At 45.0% G+C, this 18,244-nt stretch overlaps 1 protein-coding gene across 1 annotated transcript; it reads right to left on the bottom strand.

Moving 5' to 3' along the window:
• Positions 1–291: 291 nt before the first annotated feature.
• On the bottom strand, positions 292–5,526 carry LOC114584794 (uncharacterized). The gene is made up of 4 exons (XM_077919691.1): positions 5,468–5,526; positions 1,037–1,828; positions 879–955; positions 292–756 (listed from the first exon to the last, which is right to left on the bottom strand). Exons 1-2 carry the CDS (start codon positions 5,524–5,526, stop codon positions 1,204–1,206), a joined length of 684 nt encoding a protein of 227 aa, XP_077775817.1. The 3' UTR covers positions 292–756; positions 879–955; positions 1,037–1,203.
• Between the last annotated feature and the right edge of the window lie 12,718 nt (positions 5,527–18,244).

Here is an 18,244-nt window from a genome sequence, read left to right as displayed (position 1 = left end):
ACAGTAATCCAAGTTTATGCACCAACTACTGGTGCTGAAGAAACTGAAATTGACCAATTCTATGAAGACTTACAACCCCTTATAGAAATGACACCAAAGAAGGATGTTCTTCTCATTATAGGGGATTGGAATGCTAAAGTAGGGAATCAAGAGATAAAAGGAACAACTGGCAAGTTTGGCCTTGGAGATCAAAACGAAGCAGGACAAAGGCTAATAGAGTTCTGTCAAGAGAACAAGCTGGTCATCACAAACACACTTTTCCAACAACACAAGAGACGACTCTACACATGGACATCACCAGATGGGCTTCTTGTTGAAAATACACTGAAAAGGATATACCAAGAGCTCTGGCCACAAGTTTCAATATAAGGAATAATTCCTACTCGAGAGTTGAAAAGAAAAACGTGTATATTCTGCTAAGAATAACAGTTTGAAGCTAATAGTAAATTTAAACACAACGTATAAGTACGATAGTTTTAAGGTAATAGTAAATTTAGATACAACGTTTAAGTGCAGAAATAATGTAGTTTCAATTATGCAGTGATATAGTATAAAGGTACATAAAATACCAGTACACAACAATTGTTTTATACAAGTCTCAATGGCAGTCAAAAAAAGTCCATATTATATAAAATCAGAATAAAGAATAAAGAATCAAATAGGGCCAAAGAGGAGTATCCGGAGTGTGAATCAGATGTACGACTCAGTAGTGGTGACCAGGACAGGGCCCTGTTTCGGAGTAAACGCCTTCTTCAGCTGGTAATATCAAATAATATGTCAAAATAGATCAAGGTTCTTCAATACCATAGATCATAAATATAATAAAGTATATACATATTAAAGTGTATTAACACATATAATGATATTTGGTTCCAGACCTCGGTTTTTTGAGGACTATAAATCTGTTGGAAGTCTATATCATTTAATTCTTTTATGTTTCTTTTTCGACATGCGTCTAGAAATAAGAATTTACAAGTGTTATTATTTCCAGTCAAATTGTTTGTGAAAAACGGACATCAGATGAGTGTTTTCTGACCTTAGATAATTGAATCCAAGTTTTCTTGCGTTTCTCTGTGCGTTTTCTATTAGGGAGTGAGATCATTGTCTTATATGTGTGTCTGTGGGGGAGGAGGATAGGCCCTCCCTTCTTAAAGGTGTAAACAGAGAAGGGATTTAAAGTCCAAGGTCATCTATAGTAGTTTTTTAAAGAAAAGAATTGTAGTCTTGATGTTCATTCAAGCCCTTGGGGGACATCGTTTCAAACAAATGAATATATCGTGCTTCCTGTTGTAACAATAGTCTATCAATATTTCTCCTGGTATATAAATCTACTTTTGGTTTCCAGATAATGAAGAAGACAAAATCATCCTCCGTGTGTTTTTGCTGTATATAATGTTCCACCATTGGGGCTTCTAGCACTCTGTTACGGATCCGTGATCGATGTTCATTTATGCGTAGTTTAATTGGTCTGGTGCTTTTGCCTATATATATCTTGTGGCATGGGCACATCCATGCATACACACTATTCTTCGTGTTACAGTTACTAAAATGTTCAATCTGAAACTTGAAGCCGGTCTGTATGTTGGTGAACTCCTTTACTTGTAGTGCGTATTTGCATACATTGCAACTACCACATTTGTAGTGGCCTTTAGTTGATGCTTCCGGGTATATAAGTTGGTCCGATTTCACCAAATAATTCCTCAGTGATTTTGTTCTTTTTAGACCAATTATAGGTGGTTTATGACATCCTGGGATGTTGGATAACAAATGCCAATGTTTATATATGAGTTTCTTAATGCTAGAAGTATGTGGTGTAAATTGCAGTGATCTGTCAAGAGAACAAGCTGGTCATCACAAACACACTTTTCCAACAACACAAGAGACGACTCTACACATGGACATCACCAGATGGGCAGCATCGAAATCAGATTGATTATATTCTCTGCAGCCAAAGATGGAGAAGCTCTATACAGTCAGCAAAAACAAGACCGGGAGCTGACTGTGGCTCAGATCATCAGCTTCTTAGAGCAAAATTCAAGCTTAAACTGAAGAAAGTAGGAAAAACCACTAGGCTGGTAAGATACAATCTAAATCAAATCCCTTATGAATATACAGTGGAAGTGAGGAACAGGTTTAAGGATTTAGATTTGTTGGGCAGAGTGTCTGAAGAACTATGGGTGGAGGCTCACAACATTGTAGAGGAGGCAGCAACGAAAACCATCCCAATGAAAAGGAAATGCAAGAAAGCAAAGTGGCTGTCCAACGAGGCCTTACAAATAGCGGAGGAGAGAAGGCAAGCAAAATGCAAGGGAGATAGTGAAAGATACAGGAAATTGAATGCAGATTTCCAAAAAATAGCAAGGAGAGACAAGAAGGCCTTCTTAAACGAGCAATGCAAACAAATAGAGGAAAACAACAGAATGGGAAGAACCAGAGATCTGTTCAAGAAAATTGGAGATATGAAAGGAACATTTTGTACAAAGATTACCATAATAAAGGACAAAAGTGGTAAGGACCTAACAGAAGCAGAAGACTTCAAGAAGAGGTGGCAAGAATACACAGAGGAATTATACCAGAAAGATATGGATGGCTCGTACACCCCAGGTAGTGTGGTTGCTGACCTTGAGCCAGACATCCTGGGAAGTGAAGTCAAATGGGCCTTAGAAAACATTGCAAATAACAAGGCCAGTGGAAGTGATGGTAATCCAGCTGAACTATTTAAAATTTTAAAAGATGATGCTGTTAAGGTGCTACACTCAATATGCCAGCAAGTTTGGAAAACTCAGCAGTGGCCAGAGGATTGGAGAAGATCAGTCTACATCCCAGTCCCAAAGAAGGGCAGTGCCAAAGAATGCTCCAACTACCGCACAATTGCACTCATTTCACACGCTAGCAAGGTTATGCTTAAAATTCTACAAGGAAGGCTCAAGCAGTATGTGGACCGAGAACTCCCAGAAGTGCAAGCTGGATTTAGAAGAGGCAGAGGAACCAGAGACCAAATTGCAAACATGCACTGGATTATGGAGAAAGCTAGAGAGTTCCAGAAAGACATCTACTTCTGCTTCATTGACTATGCAAAAGCCTTTGACTGTGTCGACCACAGCAAACTATGGAAAGTTCTTAAAGAAATGGGAGTGCCTGATCACCTCATCTGTCTCCTGAGAAATCTCTATGTGGGACAAGAAGCTACAGTTAGAACTGGATATGGAACAACTGATTGGTTCAAAATTGGGAAGAGTACGGCAAGGCTGTATATTGTCTCCCTGCTTATTTAATTTATATGCAGAATTCATCATGCGAAAGGCTGGGCTGGATGAATCCCAAGCCAGAATTAAGATCGCCAGAAGAAATATCAACAACCTCAGATATGCAGATGACACAATCTTGATGGCAGAAAGCGAGGAGGAATTAAAGAACCTTTTAATGAGGGTGAAAGAGGAGAGCGCAAAATATGGTCTGAAGCTCAACATCAAAAAAACCAAGATCATGGCCACTGGTCCCATCACCTCCTGGCAAATAGAAGGGGAAGAAATGGAGGCAGTGAGAGATTTTACTTTCTTGGGCTCCATGATCACTGCAGATGGTGACAGCAGTCACGAAATTAAAAGATGCCTGCTCCTTGGGAGAAAGGCGATGGCAAACCTAGACAGCATCTTAAAAAGCAGAGACATCACCTTGCCAACAAAGGTCCGTATAGCAAAAGCTATGCTTTTCCCAGTAGTGATGTATGGAAGTGAGAGCTGGACCATCAAGAAGGCTGATCGCCGAAGAATTGATGCTTTTGAATTATGGTGCTGGAGGAGACTCTTGAGAGTCCCATGGACTGCAAGAAGAACAAACCTATCCATTCTTAAGGAAATCAGCCCTGAGTGCTCACTGGAAGGACAGATCCTGAAGCTGAGGCTCCAAGACTTTGGCCACCTCATGAGAAGAGAAGACTCCCTGGAAAAGACCCTGATGTTGGGAAAGATGGAGGGCACAAGGAGAAGGGGACGACAAAGGACGAGATGGTTGGACAGTGTTCTAGAAGCTACCAGCATGAGTTTGACCAAACTGCGGGAGGCAGTGGAAGACAGAAGTGCCTGGCATGCTCTGGTCCATAGGGTCACAAAGAGTCGGACACGACTAAACGACTAAACAACAACAACAACAACAACAACAAGAGCGGTTCTTCCTCTTCAACTCCCAACCAGTTTGCCAGTTCTTTTATTAATTTCTTTCTAATGTCTTCCTCTTGCATCTCTGGGACACCTCTGAGGCACAGAATTGGCACATTGCGACCATGCTCCAGGAGGCCTGATATGGTACACCAAAAGAGGGAGCTGTCCTTGTCACGCAAGGTCTTTATTAAGCTGTGCCAAGCGTTTCTTTCTGCTTTTTGACTTTTCCATTCTATTGGAAGTTTATACTTCTGTCTGAGGGAGACATATTGTGCTGGCCCCGGGGGGGGGGGGGTGTTACCATGAGGCGTGGTCAGAGTCCGGTCCTGGGTCGAGGGTCTGGAGAATGTCCACCAAGGGCGAAGCAGGGTCCAAAGCAAGAAGCCGGGTGTGGTCGGGAACTCCGGAAAAACAGGTCTGGGTGCTGGCAGAAACAGGTTTCCAAAGACGTTGCTCCCGCAACCTGAGACTGGGCTGACTGGCCTTTATCTCCTCTGGGGCCTAGGGCAGTCCCGGCCCACAGGTGACTTGCCTCTCCTGGCCTTAAGGCGAGCACTCCTCCTGATAGAACTTAGTTCCCTCCGCCTCTCTGCCCTGAGCCTCTGCAACTCAGGAGAGGCTGGAGGGTTACTGGACCCAGAGGCAGCCTCACCTTCCCCTGACAGGGCTGGGAGAGGAGCACCTGCAGGCAATGGGTCCTCAATCATCCCCGGAGCCAGAGTGGATTCAGCTGGTGTCCGCTCCTGAGGATCCGGCACAGGTGTGGGCCCTTCAGATTCAAGGCCCTGCCCCGGCTCAGCCGGCCCTGGAGGCGGGGACTCCTGTGCAGGCTGGGATTCCTCCGGTTCAGCCTCTGAATCAGATTCCCAGGCCACCACACATCTGCAGTGAATGGGGGGGGGATTTAGAGTTCCTATATTTGCAGTAAACTCTCTTCAGGTGGGACGCGGGTGGCGCTGTGGGTAAAAGTCTCAGCGCCTAGGGCTTGCCGATCGAAAGGTCGGCGGTTCGAATCCCCGCGGCGGGGTGCGCTCCCGTTGCTTGGTCCCAGCGCCTGCCAACCTAGCAGTTCGAAAGCACCCCCGGGTGCAAGTAGATAAATAGGGACCGCTTACCAGCGGGAAGGTAAACGGCGTTTCCGTGTGCTGCGCTGGCTCGCCAGATGCAGCTTTGTCACACTGGCCACGTGACCCAGAAGTGTCTGCGGACAGCGCTGGCCCCCGGCCTCTTGAGTGAGATGGGCGCACAACCCCAGAGTCTGTCAAGACTGGCCCGTACGGGCAGGGGTACCTTTACCTTTACCTTACCTCTTCAGGTGTCTTTTAGCCTGTTTGCACTCATTGTCAAACCAGCTGGTAGATTTCATTTGCCTTTTTGAATTTTATTTTGAGGCAATTGCTAATCACAGTCCATTTGGCTGGGCTTGCAACTGTCCCTGCTATTATTTAGCTCTCCGCCAGGTGGCGCTGCTGCACCACAAACAGCAGATATACAGACCGGCCACATTGCAAAGGTGAAAGGCAAAGGAATAACAAAAAAAAAAAAAAAAAAAAAAAAAAACCCAGCAAAACCACTGGCAAAAAGAGGAACAAGAGCAGTCCCTTTTAATGAGGCTGCTCCCCCCCCCTTAAATAAATTGCTCTAGACAATAGCGGTCACAGCAAATTACCACTAAAATGGCTGTTCGCGCCAAAATAAACTGCCCAAGGTGCCACTCAAACTAGTGCAGTTTTAATAAGAATTAACTCCACAAATAGCGCTCGCAAAACCGCCCCTTCAGTTTAGCGTTGTGCTACATTAACCTGCACAAAAACTCAACAGGTCAAATAATAAGACACCCAAGTTAGCAACTCTCTCTGCAATAAAAAAGCAAAGATTTCCTTGCAATACAAGAGCGCGCACTTCAAATGTCTGGTTAATGTACTGAAAAGGTAAAAGAATTAATTGACAGTTGACAAGAATTATAGCTATGACCTTTGAACAATGCAGGTGACAGAAGTCTCAGCTCTGTTGGGCAGCGTGAAGCAGGAGCCCGGCACACGTTGCGCTGCCACTTTTATACTTTCCCCCACTATCACCCTTCAATATGATTGGGCAATAGCCCTGGGTGAATGTGGTGCCACCCTGGCGTGAGGGCGATAGCTCCACCCACGCCAGGGTGGGGGGAACCAGGTTGAGAGCCTGCCCGCAACCAGGACTGTTGTGTACTGAAGTTCTCACCCTGGGCCAGCAGGGGGATACTGTAGATAGTTTTCACTCAGGTCCACATATGCAAATAAGGGATCAAAAGTGACGTTCAGTGATTGGATAGTTACAGAAAGTTGTTACAGTTACGTTGTAGTGGAGCTCTATATAAGCAGGCTGACTGAACCCTTCAGTTCAGTTCTGTTCTGACCTGTGAATAAACAAGAGCTGTTTGGAGAATCGCTGTGTCGTCTGATATGTTCACCCACAACTTAACAAGGACCATCTATTGAGATGATCCCATTCTTGAAAGTGTTGCTGCATCGTCTGCATAGAGCAGAACAGAGATGTGTTTTGGGGAGTGAAAGTTTGTATTATGGAGGTGGCCCACCATGGAATTGATGTAGAAATTAAATAAGAGTGGGGCCAGTATGCAGCCTCGATTGACACCTTAGTTTCAATGGCATTGGTGAGATGGCCCCGGGGGGTTACATCTTACTTTGAGTGAGGTCCAAAGAGTTGTGGTTGCTAATGCAGACATCCACGCATTGGTAAATTCAGGTTCAAGTAGCTTGGCTTCAGTTTGGGGCAACATTTCAGGGTGTGGGGAAATTTCAGCGCCTGCACCTCTTGCCAGGCTCACACTTGGGCCCACATCTGTGAATTCTGCATTCAGATCCTCTGGACCTTTGTATTTATTTGGTATGCTTATATCCTCCTTTTTTAAACAAAACACTCAAGGTATTTTACATTTTATAATAATACAGTGGGTAACCTCAGGTTACATACGCTTCAGGTTACATACGCTTCAGGTTACAGACTCCGCTAACCCAGAAACAGTACCTCGGGTTAAGAACTTTGCTTCAGGATGAGAACAGAAATCGTGCTCTGGCGGCGCGGCAGCAGCAGGAGGCCCCATTAGCTAAAGTGGTGCTTCAGGTTAAGAACGGTTTCAGGTTAAGAACGGACCTCCCGAACGAATTAAGTACTTAACCCAAGGTGCCATTGTAGTTTGCAAACCAAACAACTCCCAGCACCTTAGACAAACAGCAGCTCCAATAATTATTTGGGAGACGCCATGATGGTTTAAAGTGGCACAATACTGCTTCAAATGCACAGTGCAGACGAAGCCTAACTCAAGAAGATGTTGCAGAATTTGCCTGCAATAAAACACCAGCCTGGAGTTTTTGTTGGGGCATTTTGTGCCAAGTACGGCCCTGTAAAAATATGTTACCTTCCGCAATCCTGTTGTGATTGAGGGTTGCTGCCTTTTCAGCTGGCCTGCTCTTCCTGTCTATAGAGCTGTAGCTCAGTGGGAGAACATCTTTGTGTGCAGAGGGTTCAATACCCATGATCTTCAGATGGGGCTAGAAGTGCCCCCCTGTCCAAAACCTCGGAGAGTCGCTGACAGTTGGCGTCAACAGTATTGAGCTAGATGGACCATTGGTCTCACTCAACAGATGACAGCTTCTTATTTTCCTATAGCATGAAGCCGCATAAGATACTTTGCTCAAAAATCCCTGTTCTTCCCCGTCCTCCTGCATCTCGGGCAGAAGGGTTGTTGCTTTCCTCACTTTGTTCTGACAACTCCTGGCTTCTGAGAGAGAGAAAGTGGGCTCAGGGAATTGGTCATTCTGGAAAACAGATTGGCCAAAAGTATCGGACACTTAAAAAAAAAACGGACTCTTGGGAAGGTTTTGCAAACAACAGCTCAAATTCCAGGGCAAATAGAAAGTCCTCCAGCCTTGCTGCTGAAAGCTTCCTACCAGTATTATTCCCAGAGGCAGGATATACTTCACATTTTCCCTCCTCTTAAATGCATTAGGGATGGTTTTAGGTTTCACTTGATGTATTCCTCCCAGTGCTTCTGTTTGCCCCATTATGAAATAAGGGATTTCCTTTCTCTTTGTTTCCATTCCTATCGCTTGTACTGTTTCGTAGCTGCTCCCCGTGCTTTTCTTTCACCTTTTTAAAAAGGAGGCTTGTATTGAGGTTTATTTCCCCAGTGCTGATGGTGTTTAGAACAGCTAACGCCTTGCCACAAAGGCAGGGATGTTATATAAGTAAAACACCCATCCCTCATCCCTGTTCAGCCTGAAACCTTCCCAAGACAGAACAACAGTAAAGACTCTTGTGATACTTCCAAGACTTCCAGCAATATTGTGGCTGCTGTTGGTAATATGAAATACGATTTATTCACATATTTACACCTTCTGTCTGCATGGAGGGAGTCCAGAACTTACAGCATGGTCATTTCAAGAAGGGCTTGTTCCCCACAGCAAGGCCTCTCTCCCAGCCAGCCTTCAGCCAGCCTGCCCAAGATGGATCTGTCCTTTTCCTGACACCACTTCACCATGGCAACCTCTGTCTGCTCAGGCCCAAGAACTCCTCTTAGATGGGCTATCAACAACTTTTGTCATGTTAATGCCTCTATTTTTTCAGGTGAGGCCTTGGCTTGAAAAGGAAGCTTAGCCTGTATTTTCCACTGGCCTGCAATTTTCTCTTAAATGCTCCCAACCAATCAAAATCCTACCATTTATTAATGGGGGTTTTTTTTTGGGGGGGGGGGCTCCCCTAAGTCTAACAGTATAGAAGTCAGGGATGAAACCAGAAGGCAGGAATCTGTATCCCTACCCCCTCTTTTTTAATGTTAATATCAAATATCAATACTGAAAAGTTTTCGGTTATAAAGATGCAAAGAAAAAAACAAAAGGACACAAAAATGTGTAGAGAGAAAAATATACGTAAATAGATCTCCACCCCCTCTTCATTTTGCTTTGACAGACGTGAGCTGTGTGAATAGAGCTGTACTCCCCACGATGCTGCGATGTAGCCCTACAAGAGAGAGCAGCCCTAGCCAAACTCGGTATGTGTTGGGGAGTGGCTTCAAATCTGCTTTAATGACGACTTGTGAATGATACGTCAGCGCCGCTTCTTAAGATTCACCTCGCCGCTATTCAGAAATGAGATGCGTTCTGCTATATGGAAAAGGGGAACACAATTCAAAACTGCATTCGAAAGGACATGGTAAATTCCTTGCTTGTTTGAAGCCTTGTTTATTTGCAGGCGCGGGGTACGTTGCTTCACGACTTCCTCTTGCACCGCGACAAGTTCTCCAGGATTACAGCTTGTTTTGGACCTATCCATTATTAAGGAAATCAGCCCTGAGTGCTCACTGGAAGGACAGATCCTGAAGCTGAGGCTCCAATACTTTGGCCACCTCATGAGAAGAGAAGACTCCCTGGAAAAGACCCTGATGTTGGGAAAGATGGAGGGCGGAAGGAGAAGGGGACGACAAAGGACGAGATGGTTGGATGGTGTTCTCGAAGCTACCAGCAGGAGTCTGACCAAACTGCGGGAGGCAGTGGAAGACAGAAGTGCCTGGCGTGCTCTGGTCCATGGGGTCACGAAGAGTCGGACACGAGTAAATGAATAAACAACAATATATATATATATATATACATACATATCAATTTCTATCTTATCTCATTGTGAGTTACATACCTTCTCCTTCGTGGAGGGTGAGGCTATCAATGGCTACTGGGCCTGATGTCTGTGCGCTGCCTCCATAGTTGGAGGCAGTAATGCCATTGAGTGCTAGAGAACATGACTAGGGGAATGCTGTCGCCTGCCGGTTCTGCTTGGCCACTGTGAGAACAGAGCATTGGACTAGCCAGAGCCCTTGACCTGATCCAACAGGCTGTTTTCCTGCCTGGTGCAGAACACACACACCTTTTCATTTATTTATTTATTTATTTATTTATTTTAAAAGATGTTTGACAAGACGGTAAAGCACATACCGGGTCAACCAATAGCACAGAAAGCACATTGAAGTTAAAATGTGAATATAAATGTTTCATTTCTGCAAGGCCAATAAAATCTTCGTACGTGCATATCAAAAAGCACATTGTTATATTGGATTGGGCAAAGTGAATATTGTTTTCTTATATGGCAGACAGATGAAGAATCGAAAGTACTTTACTTTCTAAATCTTATTTTTCTCTTTTCTACTCTCTTTTTAAAAATTCTTTAATAATAATAATAATAATAATAATAATAATAATAATAATAATAATACCTTTATTGTCATTGTACAACCTGTGTACAATGAAATTAAACAAGCCTCCCCCCCCCCCGCAACACTCAGTCTCATTGCACTCTGTGTGCTTATCAAACAACACACCACCTCGCAAGCCAATTTCGCTATGTTATTTTCCGTTCAACAGCCTAACAGCCCACGGACAGAAGCTATTTTTTAGCCTGTTGGTACGGCTGAGTATACCGAGGGTAGAAGATTAAAGAGGTGATGGCCGGGGTGTGAGTCATCCCTGAGAATTTTTCTAGCTCTCCTAAGGCAACAATCCCTTGCGATGTCATCTAGCAGACTCAAGGGACAGCCCATGATATCATTTCTCTATTTCCCCACCCCCGCCGCTGCCCTTTTTGGTGTTTTTATTGTATCTAGATAAAAGTCTTGGTTTGGTTAAAAAACGAGAGAAGATATTAAATTTTGTATTTTTCCTCTATGAACCTTAATAAAATTTATTTTTTAAAGTGCATTACAGTCATTCAACACACAGTTTGAGAGGACTGTGGTCCATGTCTGTTTGGAAGGCACTCAACTAGAGGGAGATGGCTTAAGCATCAGGTCCCCCTCCAAGCTCCTAGAAGAGTGGAATAATTGGCTGGACTGCTAGAGAGGTTGCAAAGAGGATCTCCAACCAGCCATTTAAGTGGATTAAATAAGTGCATGGGGGAGGTTGAGGAAATAATTGTGGATTTGGTCCGAAGCAACACGGAGATGGAGAACACTGTGGATTCTCAGAGGATGCGTCTAGAAGACGACTGCGCTGTCCGGAAGACAGAATCCAGAAAGTCAATCTCCGTTCGGACATTTGACATCAGATCTTATCTTCCTACAATAAACAGATCAGAGGAGTTGCTGTCTCCCTTTCCTTTCCCAGGAAGGAATGTGGGCTCCCATTTGTCTCGCTCTGCCATCCCAAGTTTATTTTTAGCTTTCATGTGTTGGGTTGGTGAGGTCAGCAGCTGAAACATGTTTTGAGCATATGCTGCCCAAATCTGCCTGAGATCTGAATTGCCCTTGGCTTGGGGACAGCCTAAAGGAACATAACTGAAGGCGGAGGAGGAGAGTGTTTTGTTAAGAGTTCAAACAGCTAAATATTCTAATTTATTGCAACCATCATGTGTACATTGGATACCAAGAAAGTAGGGGGGCGGGCGAGGAGAAAAACAACGCACGCTTCGAGTGTTTGGTCCAAAATAAACCAGAGAATTAAAAATCCAGGATGAAAGTGTCTTACTGGCTGGCCTGTTACTTGTTTCCATTAATTCTCCCATGCAGGATGTTATTTTTACAGTTCAAGGATTAATTCTTCATTTCCAGTTCTAGGAAATGGATTGGATTTCAAAGCCACCATCCAAAACACTGAGGCACTCGAGGGCTGAAATTTTTGAGGGCCAACTACCATTGCTGCCTTTTGGTTGCATCTGCGGGCGCAGGACTTAAAACAAGATGTTCAGTGGAGAGTTCAGGTCTGGGAATACTTTTGTTTAATAATAATAATAATAATAATAATAATAATAATAATAATAATAATATCTTTATTGTCATTGCCCCCTCTCGGGGACAACGAAATTACTTGACTGCTCCATAAAAACACTAATTAAATCTCCGTCCCGACGGCAGAAGCTCGAAGAGACAGTGACCAGGATGTGATGGATCTTTTACTATGTCCAGTGCCTTCCTATGGCACCATGTGGCATAAATCTGCTCTAAGGTGGAGAGTGGGCAGCCAACAATGCTCTCTGCTGCCTTGACAACTCTGCACAACCCCATCCTGTCCTGGGTAGTACAGCTTCCGTACCACACACATAAGCCATAAGTGAGCACGCTCTCAATGGCACAGTGATAGAAGGCAAGCAGCAGTTTCTGCGGAAGATGGTTTTTCCTTAGAATTCTCAAAAAGTACAGTCTCTGCTGCGCCTTCTTCACAAGCCCCCTTGTGTTGACACTCCAGGACAGATCCTCTTGTAATTCAATGCCCAAAAATCTGAACGTTGTTACCCTCTCCACACAGACCCCATCAATCAAAAGTGGCTGGACATTGCTCTTCTGTCTCCTGAAGTCCACCACAAGCTCCTTTGTCTTCCTTGTATTTATGAGCAAGTTGTTAGCTCTGCACCACTCTGTCAACCGCTCCACCTCATCTCTATAATCCGTTTCACCCTCCCTTTCAGGGATGAGCCCAATCATGGTTGTGTCATCTGCAAATTTGACATCCCTATTACTAGGGTGAGCAGCGACACAATTGTACGTGTAGAGAATATAAAGGAGCGGACTGAGTACGCATCCCTGTGGTGTTCCTGTGTTAGTCTTAAGCATATTAGAGGTATAAGGGCCTCACCCAGCTCAACTTCCCCTTCCCCTTTGCTTCCTTCCCAGAGTTCCTTTTGCCCGGCCTAAGATTCTGGATGCAGGATAGCTGCCGTTACAGGGAAGAATCATGTTTACCTCTTCTCCGAGGTGCTACTAATAGGGACTAGAGGTGTCAGATAACTCTGACAAAAGCAGGAGCAGTAATTGTTGACGCTCACTTATTTGTCCCATGTCTGGAATGGAAACCCACTCAGCAAATGCAATTGGTATTTGCTGCTGTTGTGGGACTTAAGTAACAAATGATAGGCAATTGATTTGCAAACAGAGACCATTTGTCTTGCGTTTCCTTTGCACCGAATGAATGGAGATTGTGTTTGATGAATGTAAGAAGAGTCCTGCTGGATCAGACCAGGGGCCCCTCTAGTCCAGCATCCTGTTCTCACAGTGGCCAACCAGATGCCCTAGTGAAACCTGCAAGCAGACCCGGGGCACAAGAGCCCTCTCTCCTCCTATGGTTTCCAGCAATTGGAAATAAGCATTTCTGCCTCCCGAGTAGTGAGTCAACGTAGCTGTCACAGCTAGTAGCCATGGGTAGCCTTCACGAATTTGTGCTGCTTCTTGGGAGAAAAACAACGACAAACCTAGACAGCATCTTAAAAAGTAGAGACATCACCTTGCCAACAAAGGTCCGTATAGTAAAAGCTATGGTTTTCCCAGTAGTGATGTATGGAAGTGAAAGCTGGACCATAAAGAAGGCTGATTGCCGAAGAATTTATGCTTTTGAATTATGGTGCTGGAAGAGACTCTTGAGAGTCCCATGGACTGCAAGAAGAACAAACCTCTCCATTCTGAAGGAAATCAGCCCTGAGTGCTCACTGGAAGGACAGATCCTGAAGCTGAGGCTCCAATACTTTGGCCACCTCATGAGAAGAGAAGACTCCCTGGAAAAGACCCTGATGTTGGGAAAGATGGAGGGCACAAGAAGAAGGGGACGACAGAGGACAAGATGGTTGGACAGTGTTCTCGAAGCTACCAGCATGAGTTTGGCCAAACTGCGGGAGGCAGTGGAAGACAGAAGTGCCTGGCGTGCTCTGGTCCAGGGGGTCACAAAGAGTCGGACACGACTAAACGACTAAACAACAACAAAGTAAAGTGGTCCCTTGGGTTAACAACTTAATTCATTGCAGAGGTCTGTTCTTAACCTGAAGCACCACTTTAGCTAATGGGGTCTCCTGCTGCCACTGCGCTGCCAGAGCACGATTTCTGTTCTCATCCTGAAGCAAAGTTCTTAACCCGAGGTACTATTTCTGAGTTAGTGGAGTCTGTAACCTGAAGCGTATGTAACCTGAAGCGTATGTAACCCGAGGTACCACTGTAATAAGATACATCTCGTGTGACCAGAGCTAACCAATCACATGAGAGTTCCTGGGGAACATTTCAGAATTAAAAACACTGTAATGCATTGAAGCATTCCCAGTTTCATTAAATTAAATCACTATACCTAACAACTTGGGACACAGGTGGCACTGTGGTCTAAACCTTGCGGATCAGAAGGTCGGCGGTTCGAATCCCTGCGACGGGGTGAGCTCCCATTGCTCGGTCCCTGCTCCTGCCAACCTAGCAGTTTGAAAGCACATCAAAGTGCAAGTAGATAAATAGGTACCACTCCTGCGGGAAGGCAAACAGCGTTTCCGTGCACTGCTCTGGTTTGCCAGAAGTGGCTTAGTCATGCTGGCCACATGACCCGGAAGTTGTACGCCGGCTCCCTTGGCCAGTAAAGCGAGATGAGCACCGCAACCCCAGAGTCGTTCGCGACTGGACCTAATGGTCAGGTGTCCCTTTACCTTACAACTTGGTGGCAATCACGGCTTCCTGTTACCATTATGGTTCAGGAGTCAAAGAGTAGATTATGATAGCCCTAAAAAAATTTCCCCAAAGAGCAGATCCCCACGCACCTACCCAACACTCTCGGGCAATCAGCCAGTTGTTTTTCCATGGTGAGCCATGGAACCAATTGTGCAAAAGGGGTGGATTCCATAGGACCCTAAATAAGCAAGAAGCGAAGATTCTGCCCCAAGCAGTTTGCAGCCTAAATTCTAAGAGGGGGATGGGGAGACGGACATTAATGGGAGGGTAAGGAGAAGTGTCAGATGCTGCCAAGCCTTCAAATCACATCTTTACATCTCTCAGGCATCAACGCAAGTGCTTAACTTTGGCTGGGCCATGCCAATGGATGGTGGGCAGGGTAACTTTGAACTTTTGAATTACTTATTGCCACGACATCGGGGCTCAGAAGAAACCTTGTTCCATAGGGAGATGCTTTTGTTGTGGTTCTGTGTAACATTCTTGGTATTTTTGTAGGCAACACATCACCTATAATTCATTTTGTTAGTGTCGTTTGCAGGCAGTAAAGCACTGAAAACCATCTCACTGCCTGCCTAGCGGATCAGTGGGGTTTAGCGATACTGTTTTAAATGGTTGTAGTGAACCATAGTCCATAAATATGAAATGCTATAAAATCACAGAACTCTGGCTCTATTTACAAGTACTGTACTGCTTTAATCTCTCTCTCTCTCTCTCTCTCTCTCTCTCTCTCTCTCTCTCTCTCTCGTGTGTCTGTCTGTCTGTCTGTCTGTCTGTCTTGCTTTTAGTTTGGATAGGACATAGGTTTTTACTTTTTTCAAGGATTTCTTCTGCTTTTAGCTCTTTCCCCAGTGACCCAAATTTATTTTTTACAGTAACGTTCAGACCCGCTTTACAGTCGGCAAGTAACCCTGAATGAATTTTAAAAGGCTACAAGCAAATCCGTAGATAAGAGCAGTCCAAGTACATCATATGACTGGCCTTCCAAAAATATTTAGAGAAAGTCCCTTTACTGGAAGCTCCTACATAAACTTCACAGGCATGGAATAAAAGGGCAGGTATCTTACAAGCAGAAGTTGGCTAAGGAAGAAGGAGCAGAGAATGGGAGGGGGATAACACAGATCTCATGTTGCACCTCAGCAGTGGGGTCCCATAAAGATCGGATTACCACAAAATTGCTCTGTTTAGTCAGTGCTGCCCCATTCCATGTTTTCCCCAAGACATCTGTGTAAATTTCCATCTTGCTGAAATTCCTCTTCTTGCCCGTGTTCAGATTCTCACTACCAGCTGTAGATCTTCCTCAGCCACTAAATCTCTAAAGCTTAATTATTATTATTATTTATTTATTTATTTATTTATTTATTTATTTATTTATTTATTTATACCCCGCCCATCTGGCTGGGTTTCCCCAGCTACTCTGGGCGGCTTCCAACAAAACACTAAAATACAACAATCTAGAGCCAGTGTGGTGTAGTGGTTAAGAGCGGTAGTCTCCTAATCTGGGGAACCGGGTTCGTGTCTCCGCTCCTCCACTTGCAGCTGCTGGGTGACCTTGGGCCAGTCACACTTCCTTGAAGTCTCACAGCCCCACTCACCTCACAGAGTGTTTGTTGTGGGGGAGGAAGGGAAAGGAGAATGTTAGCCGCTTTGAGACTCCTTAAAGGGAGTGAAAGGCGGGATATCAAATCCAAACTCCTCCTCCTCTTCTTCTTCTTCTTCTTCTTCTTCTTCTTCTTCTTCTTCTTCTTCTTCTATTAATCATTAAAAGCTTCCCTAAACAGGGCTGCCTTTAGATGTCTTCTAAAAGTCTGGTAGTTGTTGTTCTCTTTGACATCTGGTGGGAGGGTGTTCCACAGGGCGGGTGCCACTACCGAGAAGGCCCTCTGGCTGGTTCCCTGTAACTTGGCTTCTTGCAGTGAGGGAACCGCCAGAAGGCCCTTGGCGCTGGACCTCAGTGTCCGGGCAGAACGATGGAGGTGGAGACGCTCCTTCAGGTATACTGGACACAGTACACCCCTTTAATCTCCTTTATTAAATCTTATATGCTAATCCAAACTGTTTGCTTAAAAACTGATTACCCCGCCTCCCCAGCAAACTCATCCGTGAAGCTCACAAGGTGATCTTGGGCCAGTCACCTTCTCTCAGCCTAGCCTAACCTACCTCACAGGGTTGTAGTAAAAGAAGAGGGCAGAGCAAACATGTACACCACCCTGAACGTCTTGGTGGAAGGATTTTATTTTATTTTTAATGTGAGGAATTGACCTCTGAAACAGCTGCCCAGTCTGGCCATCTTCTCAACCTTCCCCTTTGATAGGAGCATATTCCTTTTCGTTCGAGGCATCGTAGCAAGAGTTCCCAAAGGTCAGCAGATACATGACATTATTGCATGTTGCATAGGAACTGCATTGCTCTTTGCTTATTGATTTCTGTATATCTTATGGTCAAATTCCACAGCTTTGAAAGCTGTAATTAAATTATCTTCTTTCTGGCACACACGTCCCCTGAAATAGATGGGAGTTTTTTTAATTATAGCTTTCGAGAAGGAATTTGGTATATATTTAGAACCAATCAACGGGCTGTACACAGTTCCCACAGCTAAGCCACTTTGGTTGCTGACCTCCCTTTGCCTCTGCCACTCCCTTCGCCCCATTCTTTGTTCGCAATCTCTGTTCTGCAGTCTCTGCAGACCACAACACACACGCTCTCTCCTTGGGTGCTAAGCTTGGTTTTGCAATCGGGAATCCTTTCCGAAGTTTACACAACTTTGAACGCAGAAAGCCGCAGAGTTGAAAGAGAAGCTTGTCGTCATGGAAAGCTCTCCAGCAGAGGTGGCTTGGAACGCTCCCGTGTCCTTAATTCCAGATATAGGTAAAGGTAAAGGGACCCCTGACCATTAGGTCCAGTCGTGGCTGACTCTGGGGTTGCGGCGCTCATCTCGCTTTATTAGCCGAGGGAGCCGGCATACAGCTTCCGGGTCATGTGGCCAGCATGACTAAGCCGCTTTGGGCGAACCAGAGCAGCGCACGGAAACGCCGTTTACCTTCCCGCCAGAGTGGTACCTATTTATCTACTTGCACTTTGACATGCTTTCGAACTGCTAGGTTGGCAGGAGCAGGGAACGAGCAACGGGAGCTCACCCCATCGCTGGGATTTGAACCGCCGACCTTCTGATCGGCAAGTCCTAGGCTCTGTGGTTTAACCCACAGCGCCACCCGCGTCCCTTACTAATTCCAGATATACTTTGGCTCAATTGTTTGCACCTTGGAGTATTTGCAAAGCACCAAATACATGATGTCAGGAGTCCCTCCAGCCCAGACCCTGGAGAAAATCTCTTCGAAGGAAGAGGCTGGGGGTCCCATGGGCAGTTTTGCTGCAGCAGAAGACCCGGATGAACGTGCCGTTGTCCAAAGGCAAAACAACAACAACAAACCTATGGTTACGTGAAACATACTCAATAAACACACAAGACGTAACCAGCTGTACTTTTGAATAAATAAGGTATACTATTTATCGTATCAAATTGTAGATTTCATAAAGTTCAACGAAAAAAGCAGGAGACCCAGTGGATCAGTTCATTCTCTAGTCATGCATAAGGTCCATACATGTAGAAGTGTCTATTCCACCTGTCTGTTCATGG

The sequence above is a fragment of the Podarcis muralis genome, chromosome 1 (assembly GCF_964188315.1).
Source record: "Podarcis muralis chromosome 1, rPodMur119.hap1.1, whole genome shotgun sequence".
NCBI lineage: Eukaryota > Metazoa > Chordata > Lepidosauria > Squamata > Lacertidae > Podarcis > Podarcis muralis.
The sequence above is the reverse complement of the archived record's forward strand: the minus strand, read 5'-3'. Positions and strand labels throughout refer to the sequence as shown.

Excerpts from the sequence above, each read along its gene's own strand:
- LOC114584794 (XM_077919691.1), bottom strand. The coding sequence starts at position 5,526 with ATGAAATCTACCAGCTGGTTTGACAATGAGTGCAAACAGGCTAAAAGA. Across the intron at positions 1,829-5,467 it reads GCTAAAAGACACCTGAAGAG|ATCACTGCAATTTACACCAC; the intron begins GTAAGGTAAAGG and ends TTCTCTTGACAG.